Source organism: Triticum urartu, chromosome 6 (assembly GCF_003073215.2).
Source record: "Triticum urartu cultivar G1812 chromosome 6, Tu2.1, whole genome shotgun sequence".
Taxonomy (NCBI): domain Eukaryota; kingdom Viridiplantae; phylum Streptophyta; class Magnoliopsida; order Poales; family Poaceae; genus Triticum; species Triticum urartu.
Window position 1 is genome coordinate 139,565,964 of NC_053027.1, and position 15,482 is coordinate 139,581,445.

The 15,482-nt window shown below is 45.2% G+C and overlaps 1 protein-coding gene across 3 annotated transcripts; it reads right to left on the bottom strand.

The window, feature by feature from the left end:
- Positions 1-579: 579 nt before the first annotated feature.
- Positions 580-15,234, bottom strand: LOC125517329 (putative F-box protein At4g22170). Of its 3 annotated transcripts, XM_048682524.1 has the most exons (7): positions 15,094-15,234; positions 8,987-9,070; positions 7,237-8,506; positions 7,109-7,154; positions 6,343-6,514; positions 1,352-1,440; positions 580-1,012 (listed from the first exon to the last, which is right to left on the bottom strand). In XM_048682524.1, exons 2-3 carry the CDS (start codon positions 8,988-8,990, stop codon positions 7,251-7,253), a joined length of 1,260 nt encoding a protein of 419 aa, XP_048538481.1. In that variant the 5' UTR covers positions 8,991-9,070; positions 15,094-15,234; the 3' UTR covers positions 580-1,012; positions 1,352-1,440; positions 6,343-6,514; positions 7,109-7,154; positions 7,237-7,250. The 3 variants fall into 3 exon arrangements, with proteins under 3 accessions (XP_048538481.1, XP_048538480.1, XP_048538479.1); XM_048682523.1 differs by lacking the exon at positions 15,094-15,234 and having other exon boundaries at positions 6,343-6,506; positions 8,987-9,574; XM_048682522.1 differs by lacking the exon at positions 15,094-15,234 and having other exon boundaries at positions 8,987-9,574.
- Between the last annotated feature and the right edge of the window lie 248 nt (positions 15,235-15,482).

Sequence of the window (15,482 nt, forward strand, 5' to 3'; positions counted from 1 at the left end):
CTTCATGTTGATTGCTCTTCTTAATAGTACTACTATCTTGGGTGATGTATGCTTAGTTTGCTATTGTTGCATGTACACCTACTGTACTAGGTAGGGCTAAGCTTTTGGAGGCCATATGTACTAAGTCCTAGTACTGTTCGTTGGTTGTAATAGGTACATGTATATTTGGTCTGGGTTGATGTACCAGAAACAAGTTGTGATCTTTAGTTCTTCCCTCGCGAAGTTTGTCATCCAAACTAAAAAAAAAATCCAGTATATAGTCATACACATCCCACACTTACAAAATAAACCAACCCATACGTATCAGGTACATGTACAGAGGTTATATGTACCAGGTACATGTGTGTGGTCAAACTAGCTGTACCAGGTCCATGTTCTTGTTGCTTATATGTCACGAATTTGGATCATTGTAATTTATATGTACCAGGTACAAGTGTGCACAGTCAGACTAGCTGTATCAGGTCCATGTTCTTGTTGCTTATATGTCTCGAATTTGGATCAGTGTAATTTATATGCACCACATGTACTTATGTAGGACATGTATGACTATTTTATTATGGACATATACACAGAAACATCACAAGCAGGAGCATTTATTTTTCATGTCATTATTCTCGGATGTTTGCAACATAGAACACATTACAAAATTATGGAAGGTTCAAGGATTCAAACACTATGGCTCGGTGCCCAAATTTAGATACCGGGTCAGCCGGACACGACAAAGATTTAAAGTTCTGCGACTAAAGACAACGACACAGTGCCCAGATTTAGATAATGGGTATGCCATACAAAAGACCTTTTGGGATATAGTTCAGCAGTTTTAGAGAGGCATTTCTAACCATTTGCTTTCAAATCCTTACCATATAACCAAGACTAGGCTATGATGGTAAACCATAGCTTCATTGACGGAGACTCCTCATCTTTCTGGAAACAAATCACTACAGCCTCATCTACCTTCAACCAAGAGTGTTGGCGTTATGCTCGCAACCCACCCTGGATGTCCCTGGCTGATCTGTATGAGTGAAATATATGGTCAGGATCTAATTGCTAGTGATTTAGTGATTCTTGAAAGGACATACATGTTTTTTGGGCATATGCAGATCAAGTTCTAATAGTGCAACGAATCATACTTCCTCCATTTTGGATCGAGATATTTGACATAATGTGGTCCACATTATAGTTCCAGTTATGATGGCTCTCCTATCAGCAACTATAATACTAGTCCAAATTTCGTTTAGAGAGTTAAATTACATTTCAAATATAGTCTTATTTCCTATTAGTACTATAAAATATCCTAGGCGTTGGTTGTTGTGATGGCAATTCAGAAATATTGAATACGGTTTCAGCTTACATGTTCCATCTGAAGCTAAGCGGAAGCAGCCAACAGATACGATAGTACTCTGTTTCTTCCCTGAAGGACTCTGCAGCATCATATGTGAACTACAAAAACAAGTGCCACATTAAATTCTAAAGTGATCTTGCTTCAAACTTCAAAGTCTTCTTATGGGAGCTTTTCTGATCAGAACCAAATATTAACCACCTGATAATCATTTGCTGAAACTTCCATATGCAAGAACAAAACAACAAAATGTGGACTTTTTGGTCCAAATAACCTTACAAATTCAAAATCAAAATGCAAACGAGAAGATATATAATGCTCGTAGATGAATAACTCTAGGTCTAGGATATTACCAGAGTAGGTGTGAAGGTATGTAATAGCGTGGGCTACATCGATCCAGAAGGCTATTATGAGCAATGTTTTAAATAGCAGGCTATGGCATTTAGCGGCGACCCTTAAAAACAGCTATAGCTGGGCTATAGCGGGCTATAGCGGAGCTACAGCGGCAAATTGTACATGAAATCATTTAGCGGCAACACCCTCAAACAGCTATAGCGGGGCTATAGCCGGCTATTTAAAACTATGATTATGAGTAATATCATGCCTTGTTCTTGAAACAGGGAAGGAATTAGCAAATGGTACTTTATATGATGGGGGTTTTCTTACTTTGTGAAACTGAGAAAGAATTAGCAAACGATGACAACATTTCGACCAATATGGTTTCCGGTCATGATCAAATCACGACAAATCGAATGGAACAGATGGAAAATAATACGTACTAAATCAGTGACAATTAATATGGATTAGAGGGGTACTGGTAATTAGGAAAGTACAAACTGATGGAAGGACAGACGTCTGATTAAACTAAAGCTCAAGACGAGAATGCATCTTGTATTCTTATTGCCGTACACATGCGACTGTACGAGGGGGACTCTTTCCTATCATTAGTACACAAGCAATTCAATTGAGTACAAAGCTGAAGTATGCGTTCACCAAGCATGGTTGACGAACAATATACTATCAAGCGACAAAATTACAAGAAGAAAAAACGGCATCTTGGATCAGGAGAGCACACACAGGGACCACTGGAGAAAAGGTTCAGGGAAAGCGTGCGCGAACGACGTACGTTGGTGGGAGGCGTCGAGGTCGACGTCGGAGAGGGAGGTCTCCGGCGAGCGCACGTCCGCGGGGGCGAAGCAGGAGCGGAAGGCGGAAGGAGTGTGGGGAACAGATATGTTGACGACGCCGAGCTTCAAGGCGACGAGTCCTTTTCAGCCCTTTTCTTGTTTTTATTCAACACAGGCCGACAGGTCATGTCGTTACTAGGGGAATCAAACCTATAGCCATAGCGACAGACTAGGCCCAGCCCCTGCGTTTAGCAAAACAGTAGGCCTGCTAATGGTTTGCTCGCTACACATATCCCTATGAGCTGGATTCTGGACCAACGGTGAGAACTCCACTCTCGCAAAATGTTCTTTTGTCCTTAACGTGAATTTTTCACAATGGCAGGACCTTGTGCAAGTTCAGGCTGGTCGGACCTCCCCCATCGACCTCCTCATCCAGATACTGCGTCTCCTCGATCTTCCCGAGGCCCTCGTCTCCTCAGAAGTGGCAGTCTGCCCGTCATGGCGTTCTGCATCTGCGGCCGCCGGCAGAGTCCCACCTTGCCGCACACCAGGGCTCGTGTCCTTAGCGGCAGCCTGTGCGTCGTGGATTATGGGATCCTACTGCCACTTCTGAGCTCCGCAACCTCCTGGATGCTGAGAAAACTTTCCAGGTCAGTTTTCCCTGGGGCCAGGCGGTGGCCTGCTGCGGCGCCTTCCATGGCAGGTTAATCATGGCAAACGAGCTCTCGGATCTCGTCCTCTATAACCCCTTCACCACGGCGTCGCTCCCGCTCACCGGATTTGCATCGTGCATCGAGGGGGTTTACGGAGATGAAGGGAACGTCGTGGGCTATCGTTACAGTTGTTACGAGAGTGACAGTGTCTATGTTCCTTGGACAGAATAGCCTGGGTCTCTTGTCTGTCGACAAATTCCCTGAGATAAGACCGAATTGTATCTATTTCACGACTCCCCGTCTCAGGGGGGACGCTTTCGAGCATCGCCATAACCAATGGAACGGTGTGAAGGTCTATGATTTGAGAAATCGGAAGCTGGAGGGTGTTTTTCTGTCGGGTGGTGGTCATTATGGAGGTCTGGTTCACGCCGAGCCTGTGATCACTTAGCAACCATGTCGGAAGATGTTTCGTGCTGCATGCCTAACTGGTGCTTTGCTTTGGGTGTTTCCTTCTAAATTCTGTATGCACTTGTTTGTTCCAGAGAACGTAATGCATAATGAGTTGTCTGTATATAGTACTCCCTCTGTAAACTAATATAAGAGCGTTTAGATCACTATTTTAGTATTCTAAACGTTTTTATATTAGTTTACGGAGGGAGTAGTAACTAGCATGCTGGCGATCACGAGTTTGTATGATGTCCTATCCCAGCACAAGGTTCAGCGCTTCAGAGGTTTAGATGTGCACCGAGCTAAATATCACTGCTTATAAATTTAAGAGAAAAGTTCAATGCTGAAGATTTGGTTTTCATAAAGATGCATTCTCTCTGTTGGTTCGTTCTGTGCAATGCTTAGCCCTCTGATTCTGCCCAAGAAAGAAATGATAGATTTTTTGTGTGCTCGTATTGTGAACATGCTTTATATTATCTACGCCCCAGGCTGTAAAGTTATTTCGCTCTTTCATCACAGCTTCGAAGTGAAAGAAACAATTGATTTGCTAATTCTCATCAAGACTGGAATTCACAGTCTCGTCTAACAGCTTGTAACGGCCAACCTAATAAGGTTTAAGTATATGTCCTTACCATCCCCTCAATTGATTCACTGTAATACCAAACACAAATGCATCATTCTAGTACATCACAAAGATCCAGAATAACATACTCCCTCCATTCCATAATAAGTGTCGTGGTTTAAGCTCAAATTTGAACTAAAACCATGTAGTATGCTCTTGAAGGAATAAAAAATATATGTGCTGCAATCATGCCATTTTCGAGCATCGACACTTACTTTTTACAGAGATGCCAACATAAAATATATGTGATTTTATGTTATATTTGCAGCTGTCTCAACTGCTGGACATTTTTTATGGTCATTTTTTTTCTTTAATTTAAATTGGTGTGCACACTGTCTCGAGAGAACAAATCAGTTTTCTGGAGCACCATTTCTTCGAGCACTGTATAAAGTTTTAGAAGTTCAATATTTTAAAAAATTATGCTATATATATGATCTCTAGTGTATAGAAGATAACATCCAAAATTTTACATGCTTTTCCAAGGTCTCGAGCATAGCTATGTCCTATAACCTCCCATGATGAGTTGATTAATCATATGTGTGAACTCAAGCTCTCATCATATTAATCACCATATTAAACTCTCATCCAAATGTACTTAGGAAAACTCATATAATACTCCCTCCGTTCCTAAATATAAGTCTTTGGAGTGATTCCACTATAGACCACATACGGAGCAAAATGAGTGAATCTATACTTAAAATGCATCTATATACATCCATATGTGGTTCATAGTGGAATCTCTACAAAGACTTATATTTAGGAACGGAGGGAGTATGTTTCAACACTTTCTTGGATTTTTTTGACAAAGCACTTTCTTGGAAATTTTGTTGGTGGCGTGGTCCTAACTCAAGCTTTATGAACATGACAGGGAAAAAGCTTTGCCTACAATACCAAAATGATTCCCAGGCAAAGTATCTTGTGCATTGTTATTTCTATTACTCTACTATACATAAATGTGCGCCAACCTTTGGAAGATATTTTGGAATTACAGTACTCTTTAAGAGCACTAGTTTGGGTTAGTCATGATATAATTTTGAAAATGGACAGTGATTTGCTGAAAGTTTACTGAAATAAGGATATAGTCTAAAACAATCAGAAATTGTACTAACTTCCTCCATAAAGAAGGGCTAATTTTATCAGAGCTAGGCATTACTCCCTGATCCAGCTGGATTGGTCAGTAAACAAGCTCTGTATTGTTAAACCTTTGTGGGCGATGCCAAGATGACATTTGGATGCACAAATCCAAGAGAAGCTGGCATAATATCTGAAGTGGTGCTGATGAGCCTAGGTTAAGAAGGAAGTTGCAAATCAAGCAACAATTTTAGGAGTTGTGTCACGTGTTTTAGTGTTTTAATTTATGTATGTTCTATAATTCTGTTACTCTATAATCTATATAATATGCAAAATCTGCTCGATGTGATTGAAGTATGTGGCATCAAGCTATGTGTGCCATGGGCTATGTCTTACTTTCATGTGTTCCAACTTTTTCACTTTTATTCTGATTCATGATTCAAGGAAACAACTTTGTATGCTCAAAACTTATTTGATATTGGTTTCTTTGGGGTTCAAGTAATAATCTAGGTTTATTCAAAGATTGAATATATTTATCAATGTCTTTGGATAGGTTGCCTTGTTCGGTTTGCAAAATATGTTCAAGCTTGTTTTTACCTGGCAGCGAGGGCATTCAGCTATTGAAAATTATCCATATGATTGTTGGGAAAATCACATCTTTGCACCAAAAGGGCAAAAAAAATTCCATACGAAGGCCACACACAAAAATTAAACTAAAGCGTTGCGCTTCAGAGGTTCTGCAAAATACATAGCTCTTGTGTTTAGGCTCAATGGCACAAAATCAAGGGAAACACATAAGACACATAAGGTGGAGGTCAGCATATCTATATTCACTAGATTCCAAAGGTATTATGCTTTGGAAATCATGAGATAGGTCCTGAATAAGATGGAAAATCATAATTAGTAGTCTCAGTTTAACACAGTTTCTGAAGCCAGTTAGACTAAAATCATCTGAAATCGTTTGCCTGAGTTCAAACTCTGAAATTTCTCTCTAGTAACATACAGATTTACTTCATTTTTCACAGACCATTGATTTCACGAATTAGATTTTCTTTTTGCTACAATAGCCATCCTGCCACATACCTACTATCCAAGACGAAACCTCGTAGGCAGGTTGTAGCTTTGGAGCACTGAAGTGGATCAAGGAGCGACACACTCGGTGGCAGCGGTGCAGGATGGCTATGGTCCACCGTACCTTCCTTCCGTGCCCGTGCACTCACCATGGAATATTCAGATCGTGGTTCTATCTGCATCACTGATCATGCCAAGTTACATATAGTTTCCTAGGCAAAAAAATACATAAACGTAATCGGAACATAGCAATCAGTGCACAGGATGACTGAAATTTTTAAAACTAAAAGACTAGTCCACATGATTTGATGAAGCACTCGAGCCATAAAGAAATCATCCTCAACACAATAGGATCAAACAAGTTGTCATCCTCAACACAACAGAACATACATTAGCAACATCTCCTTCTCAGGATTAAACAAGCACTCATCCAGAGGCACCCACATTGAGCTGGGTCTCTATTCAGGTCGCCTGATACATGTGTTTTGAACTAGGACCTGTGCAACAACTACTCCTACAAAATAGTACAGACTCTTGGGTCTCCAGCATTCACACAAGTGACACACAACTCACTGATCTGCTACACAGAACTCACATTTTACACGTCAAGCAACACTTTTCTCTGAAACAATCAAACACATACACTATATAATAAAACCAACACCAGAGCGAAGCAACGGTATAGGTCTGTTGCTGGCAACCTTCTTCCATGCTGCTAACACATGAAAATAGCCAAAAGAGAAACAAGAGAAAATTATCATGGAGACAGATGACTCACTTTCGGAAAGAAGGGGATTCCCATCAACTCAAGGCAGATTTCCACCCTGAAAATGATATAACAACAGTGAGACCTCACAGAAAAATCATTAGGGGCACTACTTAATTATGGACCAAAATAGCACTTACAAGTTGCAGCATGGTTATAAGACTAGACTGGGCGTGAACCAGACTTCCAATGGACAGATGGTCCCATAATGACCTCCACCTGACGGAAAAGCGGCCTCAAGCGTCCGTTTTTTCAGGTCATAGACCTTAACGCCGCTCCATTGGTTATGGCGATTCTCAAAAGGGCGGCGCTTTCTGAGGCGGGGAGTTGTGAAATATATACAATCTGGTTTTAGGTCAGGGAATTCTTTGGTTGATAAAATGCCTGGGCTATTCTGCCCGACGAATGCCGCATGTCCCCGTAGGGCCTTCCCTGAGCTCAGTGCTACCCTTGTCTGACTCTTGAGGTCCAACCTGTCTATTTCAATCCTGACGTTGTTTCCACGGAGCGTGTCAAGAAAGACACGCACCTGCAGGAGATGACCCCAAGGTGTCGAAAGCAAGTACCTAGTGATAACTGGGTCGTCGAACATGTCGTTATCGTCCCCGGCAATGACCGTCTTCTTCCTCGGTTTGTCTAGTCCACCAAGGTCCCATGACTTCAATATCCCTTCCATTGTCACCGCATAGAACCTTCCGCGGTGGTAGATACAATCTGCAAAGCTATCCCCGCTTCTTTGGATCACTGAAACTTGTTGCCAATGGCTGTCTCCTATCCTCGCAAAAGATAGCCTCTTGCCGTCCAGGTGGATGACCAGAGCGACGGCACGACAAGTGGACGGAGGACCGGACAGCACAACCTTGTCGTAGAAACACCTGCCGGGAGACTGCACACCATGAACATGTTCCGTCATGTAACACCCGTAACGATAGCCCACGATCTTCCCTTCATCTCCGTAGACCCCCTCGATGCACGACGCAAAACCGGTGATTGGGGGGAGCGGGATCAACGCCGCGGTGAAGGGGTTATATAGGACGAGATCCGAGAACTCATTTGCCATGATTAACCAGCCATGGGAGGCGCCGCAGCAGGCCACAGCCTGCCCCCTGGGAAAGCTGACCTGAAAAGTTCTATCAGGATCCAGTAGGTTGCGGAGCTCAGTAGTAGCAGCAGGATCCCATAACCCACGACGTACACGCCGATGCTGATCCCCTACCGAAAGAGGATCGTCCGCCAAGGACATGAGCCACGGCGTGCGGCGAGGTGGGGCAGCGCCTGCGGCCGCAGATGCAGAACACCAAGACGGGCAGACAGCGCGGAAGGCAAGGGCCTCCGGGAGCTCAAGGAGATGCACTATCCGGATCAGGAGGTCGATGGGGAGGTCTGACCAGCCTGAACTTGCATAAGGTCCTGCCATCGTGAAAATTTTGCGTTATATTCTTTTAGGAAAAAAGAACAGGTAAGCAGATGTATATAACGAAGCTAACAAGCCCGTGTACAATGCCCACTCGGGATACCGAAGGAACAAGTATACAATTCAAATTGGCAAGCCGATTTCTACTATCATTCGGATTGACTGAGCCACTGAAAGAGCAAAAGAAAACTTTTCAGCACAGCGCGAGTTAACTGACGGCCGCGGCAAAATCGGCTGATTGCCAGCAAAATCGCATCAACATTTTTGGTAGAAACAGAGTGCACAGAACGAAACCAACAGATTCATCTTTATATGAGAATAATATATAATCCGTACGGTTGATTGCCAGCAAAATCGAATCTTTGCGACAAAAAAAGAAGAGAAAAAAAAAACAGCCCCCCTCAATAACACTACACACACAACTCATAAAAATTGGATCTTTCTAATCGTTGAGCGACAGATTAAGGTATGCTTACCCATAGCTGCGGCCTTCGGAAACTCATCATCGAGGGAGATAGGAGGGGCAGCTGTGGAAGTATCTCCAATGGTCTTCTCTTCATCTGAAAGGAAAGAAAGGGGATCCGAATCAGGGGATGCGTGAAATCCGGCCGGTGAGGAGGAGCGGCAGGGGGATGCTGCCACTGTCGTGCCGGCGGCGTAGGTCGAGGGCTGCCATGGCGGGGGCATATGGGGTGGGGGGTGGGGGGTTGCTGGATTTGCGGCGGCCTGGGTGGGTGCGAGGAGCGGAGCCAGTTCCTTGGCTCGATTGGTGGTGAGTGTGGGGATTGGGGAAAGAGGCAGGGTCAAAGACAAATATTTCTTTTACGAGTATTAATTATATATACTGTGGCTTTTTTTTAAGACAAACTCGCGAAACTTTTATTCAACCGTCACAATGTTTACAGGGATGAACAAAAGATCGCCGGGGTGGCCTAACCAGACATGGCGGCCGGTCCCCAACATTAATGCATGCTTCGCGAGGTTGTGAGCCTCAAAGTTCGAGGATCTAAATTCATGACTAAAAGAACACGAAGAGAAAAAACGAGCTCTGTCCGTTATTTCATGTACATATGCTGCTGTCGTTCCTCCTTTGATCGCCTCCACAACTGCCATGCAATCCGAGGCGATGAAAACTTTCTGCTCGTACAAATCCTCGGCAAGCGCCAGCACTTCCCTGGTAGCTAGAACTTCAAGCACCTCCGGGTCCTCTATGTTGTTGAAAACAACTGCCGAGGCCCCCAAATACACACCCGATGCATCGCGGCAAACGGCTCTCACAGCCCCCCTTCCACCAGCACGCGGCACAGCCGCATCGACATTAATCTTAACATGATCATCCGGTGGTGGCTGCCAAACAATAGAGCGAGCCCTTGGAGTTGTCGGTGACATGTCAATAGGTTTCTGTATGTGCTTTAAATCAGCCAAGTAGCTAGTGACAAAACCATGAGTAGCGAATGGAGTTTTGTAAATTCCTTCATGGATTATCTTTCTCCTTGCCGCCCAAATCGCCCATAATGTGACAATCATGGTAGTGAATTCCTTTTGAGGAAGCGATTCGCTCATCAGAAAGAGCCATCTCTTTGCCTGTTCGTCTCTCTGCATACACATATGCTGCACCATATCCTCATTTGATAGAGCCCACACGCATCAGGCGTAGTTACAGTCGAGAAGAGAATGGCGCCAGTTGTCATCTGCTCCGCATAACGCACACATATGCGATGATGACATGTTTCGACGGTGCAGAACATCACCGGTAGGAAGTGAATGACGAGCCAGCCTCCATGTGAATATTTTCAGTTTTGAAGGAACTTGCAATCCCCAAATAGATGACCATCCTTTGGATTCTCCGCTGGACATATCCTCGGCCTCATCTAGCCAGTCCTCCCTTCCCATCTTCATCTTATGGATCAATTTGTAAGCTGATTTTACTGAGAAACGGCCCCTCGGATCGCCCAACCATGTCCAAAAATCGTCCACTTGTCTAGTACAGAGGGGGATCTTCAAGATTGCCTCCGCATCAGCGGGAACAAAGACTTGGCGTACTACCTCCTCTCTCCAGCATGCCATGGTTGGTTCGATCAAATCGCTTACCATCTGCGGTGGATCAGCTACCTGAGGCGGAAAAGGTTTCATTAGGCCACTTCTCGGAAGCCAGTTGTGGAGCCAAATTCTGGTCGTTGCTCCATCGCCAATACGCCTGATGATCCCATGGTTCAATACATTTCTTCCATCAATAATAGCTCGCCAGACTTGCGATGGATGGGGGCCTAACTCCGCCTCCAATAAGGTCGTCAATGGGTAGTAGACTGCCTTGAGAATGCGAGCACTTAGGGAGTCCGGTTCTTGTAAAAGACGCCAAGCCTGTCTTGACAGTAGGGCAACGTTGAAGATCTCAAGATCCCTAAAACCCAGCCCCCCCAAGTCCTTTGGCCTTGTCATGACATCCCACGAGACCCGGCATGGCTTCCTTCTTCCTTGTTTGCTGCCCCACCAAAACTGCCGTATGATGGATGTTACACTCTCGCAAACTCCTCTAGGAAGTCTAAAGCAAGACATTGAAAACACTGGGATCGCTTGTGCGACCGACTTGATGAGGACTTCCTTTCCACCAACCGAAAGCATTTTCTGCATCCATCCTCTTACTTTCTCCCACACTCTGTCTCGAAGGTACTTGAACGTGCCATTTTTTGAGTGACCGACCTTCGTTGGCAGCCCTAAATATCTGTCACTCAAAGATTCATTATGGACATTTAGTCTTTGCATGACACCTTGCTTAAGAGAATCTGGACAACCTCTGCTAAAGAAAACAAAAGATTTTTCATGATTTATTCTCTGTCCCGAGGCTCCATAATAAGTACCCAGCAGGTTTGATACCAACTCTGCTCCCTCCACACTTGACTTAAAAAGCAACAGGCTATTGTCTGCGAACAATAGATGGCTAACAGTTGGGGTTGTAGGGGCCACCTTGATGCCACCAAACGCAGATGACTGAGAACTAGACTTCAAAAGGCACGATAGGCCCTCTGCTGCAAGTAAGAAAAGGTAGGGGGAGATCGGATCTCCCTGTCGAATACCCCTTGAGGGTTTAAACTGCTCTAGCTTTTCCCCATTCAACAACACAGAAAATGATACTGATTTCACCATCCCCATGATAATGTCCACCCAAGCAGACGAGAAACCTAGCTTGAGCATTATGGCCTGAAGATAATCCCACTCCAAGCGATCATATGCTTTCATCATATCAAGTTTCAGTGCACAACTGCTATTGGTTTTTGATCGGTTCCTCTTCATGAAATGCAAACACTCGTACGCACATATAATGTTATCGGATATCAATCTGCCGGGAACGAATGCTGACTGTTCTTCGGAAATAATGTCAGGTAGTATGACCTTCAGCCTATTAGCTATGAATTTTGAGGCAATTTTATAGAGCACGTTACAAAGGCTAATAGGTCTGAATTGAGAGAGGTGGGTCGGACTTGTTACCTTTGGGATCAAAATTAAGATAGTGTCATTAATTGCCTCTGCACTCTCCTCTCCCTTTATAATCCTGAGAACCACCTTTGTCACCTCGTCCCCACAGATCTCCCAATGGCGCTGGTAAAAATGTGCGGGGAAACCATCCGGACCAGGTGCCTTCGTTGGGAACATTTGGAAGAGCGCTGCCTTGACCTCATTACTGGTATACGGAGCACACAACTCCTCATTCATAGCCGGCATTACCCTCGCAGGGACATGCATAAGAACCTCCTCCATCCCGATCACACCCTCTGTGGTGTATAGGGACTTGTAGAAATCTGTCACCATAATTCTCAGTTCAGCCGGATCATCTGTGAGCACTCCTAGGGAGTTTTGCAAGGCCTTGATCATATTTCGTTTCCGCCTCATGCTGGCTCTCATATGGAAGAATTTTGTATTTCTATCTCCCGATGACAACCACTGCAACCGCGACCTCTGACGCCACATTAATTCCTCTCGATGATAAAGCTCCACCAGCTTCTCATTAATCTTCAACTCAATGTGAGTCGGCCCCGTCCGTGCCGGGTCGCTCCGGAGCTGCTCTAACTGGCATTTAACTTCTTTAATTTGCTTTCGCACGCTCCCAAAAGTATCCTTACCCCAAACAGCGAGATCCTTCGAGATTGAGAGCAGCTTGTCCCGAAAATCTCCAACTCCATACCCTGGTGTCACCGCATTCCATCTTGAGATGATCGTGTCTCGCCACTCCTCATGTGTTTCCCACATCACTTCGTACCGGAACTGTTGGTTTGATCGTTGCTGTTGCGAGTCCGTCTCCAGAAAGATAGGCCCATGATCTGAAGACGCGGACGTGATATGGCTAACGTGTGCTAGCGGGAACCTTGCCATCCAACTCGGCGTTGCTAGTGCGCGATCAAGGCGAACGCGCGTGTACGAGCCACCCCTCACCTTCTTCTCAAACGTCCAAAAGCGGCCCCGATAGCCCAGATCCATCAACTTGCAAATATCAACAGTATCTCGGAAGGCTTGAATTTGTGCATTACTACGATTAGCAGCACCTTGATGTTCTTCCAGACGTAGAACTTCTTTGAAATCCCCCATGCGGAGCCATGGAAGGTCATTCAAAATTGATAAACCTTTCATCAGATCCCAAGTTTGGCTCCTCAAATGAGTTTGAGCCTCACCATATACAAAGGTCAACCTCCAAGGATCTTGGCCAGCCTCCTGAATTCTAGCATCAATGTGATAGACGGAGTCACCTAAAATCTGAACATCTATAGTGTTATTCCAGAAAATACCCATACCTCCACTTCTCCCTTGGCTATCAATAGCATATGCATGATCATATCCCAACGTGTTTGCAAAAGCTTCAACCCGCACACCACTTATCTGTGTTTCAACAATGCATAACACGTCAGGGGCAAACTTCCTCGCGAACTCGCGAAGTTCTCGAACTGCCGCCGGTTTGCCCGCGCCACGATAGTTCCAACATAGGGCACTCATTGGGCTCGGCGGCGCTCCTCGAAGGAGCCCGCCAAATTCTTCACGGCCGAAATCGATCCATCTGAACCATCATCATCTACCTTAGACCTCTTCGGGTCTCTCTGGGGAGGAGGACTTGACAGATTGCTTCCAACAGGAACAATCGCTAGATGCATGCCACTAGCGGTGTCAGGTGGCATACCAACAGAAGCTAAGCCACTCTTGTGTTTCTCCTGTCTGTCTTGTCTCTTCCTGGTTAAGTTGTCAGTGTCCATCTCGCTAGCCACTTCTGCTGGTTCATGTGATTGATACCCACGCCCTGCTCCAGAACCATACACGCTGACAAAATCCTCCCGATCTTGTGATCGGCCTCCGTTTGATCTGCCTCCGGATCAGCCACCGCGGCGACCACCACGACGACCGCGGCCCTCTCCAAGGCCTCTAACCGATCTCATAAACCAATCAGCCTTGGGTTCCTTGAACACTAATGCAGATGGTGGGTGGATCCCGTTACCATGTTCTTTGTATAAGTGACCAAGCATCCCACAGACAGCGCACCAGTCAGGGAGCCGCTCGTACTTTACTTTGTAAATCTGCCTTTTCCCCTCTCTAACCATGGATACCGCATTCTTGAGAGGTTTGTGCACATTGATTCGTACCCAGACACGATAAAAATTCCCGATGAAGTCATGGGACTGGGTTTCATCAAAGAGAACCTCACCAACCTTAGAAGCCAGGGGCTGGATCAGATGAGCATAAAGATCCGGCACATCATGAATTTGGATCCAAATATCAATACTCTCGAGTTTGATCGTCGAGGGTTTTGTAATACCATCATAGGGAGCTAGCAGCACCGCATCTCCCCTAAAGTTCCATGGGCCTTCATGCATAACGCGTTCCCAATCCCCCAAACATGTGAACTGGACAGTGTACAGATTGTCCTCCAATGGTTTGAACTTCGCTTCTTGGGCCACGTCCCAGGCCGCCCGCATATTCCTGTAGAACCAGGTCTGGCTGTAGGTTTTGCTTGTATTGACCTTTATCAATGCTACCCATCTTGGCGATTCCGGCGGAGCATCCTTCTCGTCGAAGACGACGTCGTCCAGATCCTCCTCCCGGAGGCCTAGCTCCTGCATCATCTTCTCAACATAGCTGATCCCTGAGGAGCTCGAAGCTCCCTCAGCAGCCATCTAGATCACTGACCCGATGACGAACAGATCGGGTTTCTGAGGTGGAACCCTAAAACCTCGCTGCGTCCCGAACCAGGCCAAGAGCGAGCGGCGACCCCAGGGCGCCCCTTGGTCACTCCTAGCAGGGAGACGGGACGGGAACCAGCGGCAGGGAAGGGACAAGACTCAACGGCGGCGACCAGATCGCCCCGAGAGAAATACGAAACCCTAACGAGAGGGAAGCGGGCATATATATATATATATATATATATATATATATATATATATATATATATATATATATACTGTGGCTAATCCTGAGAGTTGGGCCGGGTCGGGCAAGCCCGGCATGGCCTGGTCATGCTTCGGGCCATGTTGAGCTCAGGCCAGCATGCCGTGCCGTATGGCCCGGATTTAATCCGGCAATTCAACCCATGAGCGGCCGCACCGACCCGAATGGGGTGGTATGGGTCGTCATCTTCATCCATGCGTAAGCCCGATGGATAACCCAATTAGTGATGGTATGGTATGAACATAAAGTCATGCCCATGGGTCGCCTGATAAGTAGTACTCCCTCTGCAAAGAAATATAAGAGCATTTAGATCACTACGGAGGGAGTAATAATGAAATATGTATTTTATTTTATATGACATCATTGTTCTCCAAATATGCAGAAGAATGGCCCTTTCTAAATACATTCCTTTTTATTCATTTCGACAACAAGTATTTTCGGACGAAGGAAATACTTATGAAGATGCAGACTATACATTCACAGAATGCTGCCAAGGATATGTTGATTTCCGTGCTGGAGAAGTGGAGAGATAAGCCCATAAAAGAATTA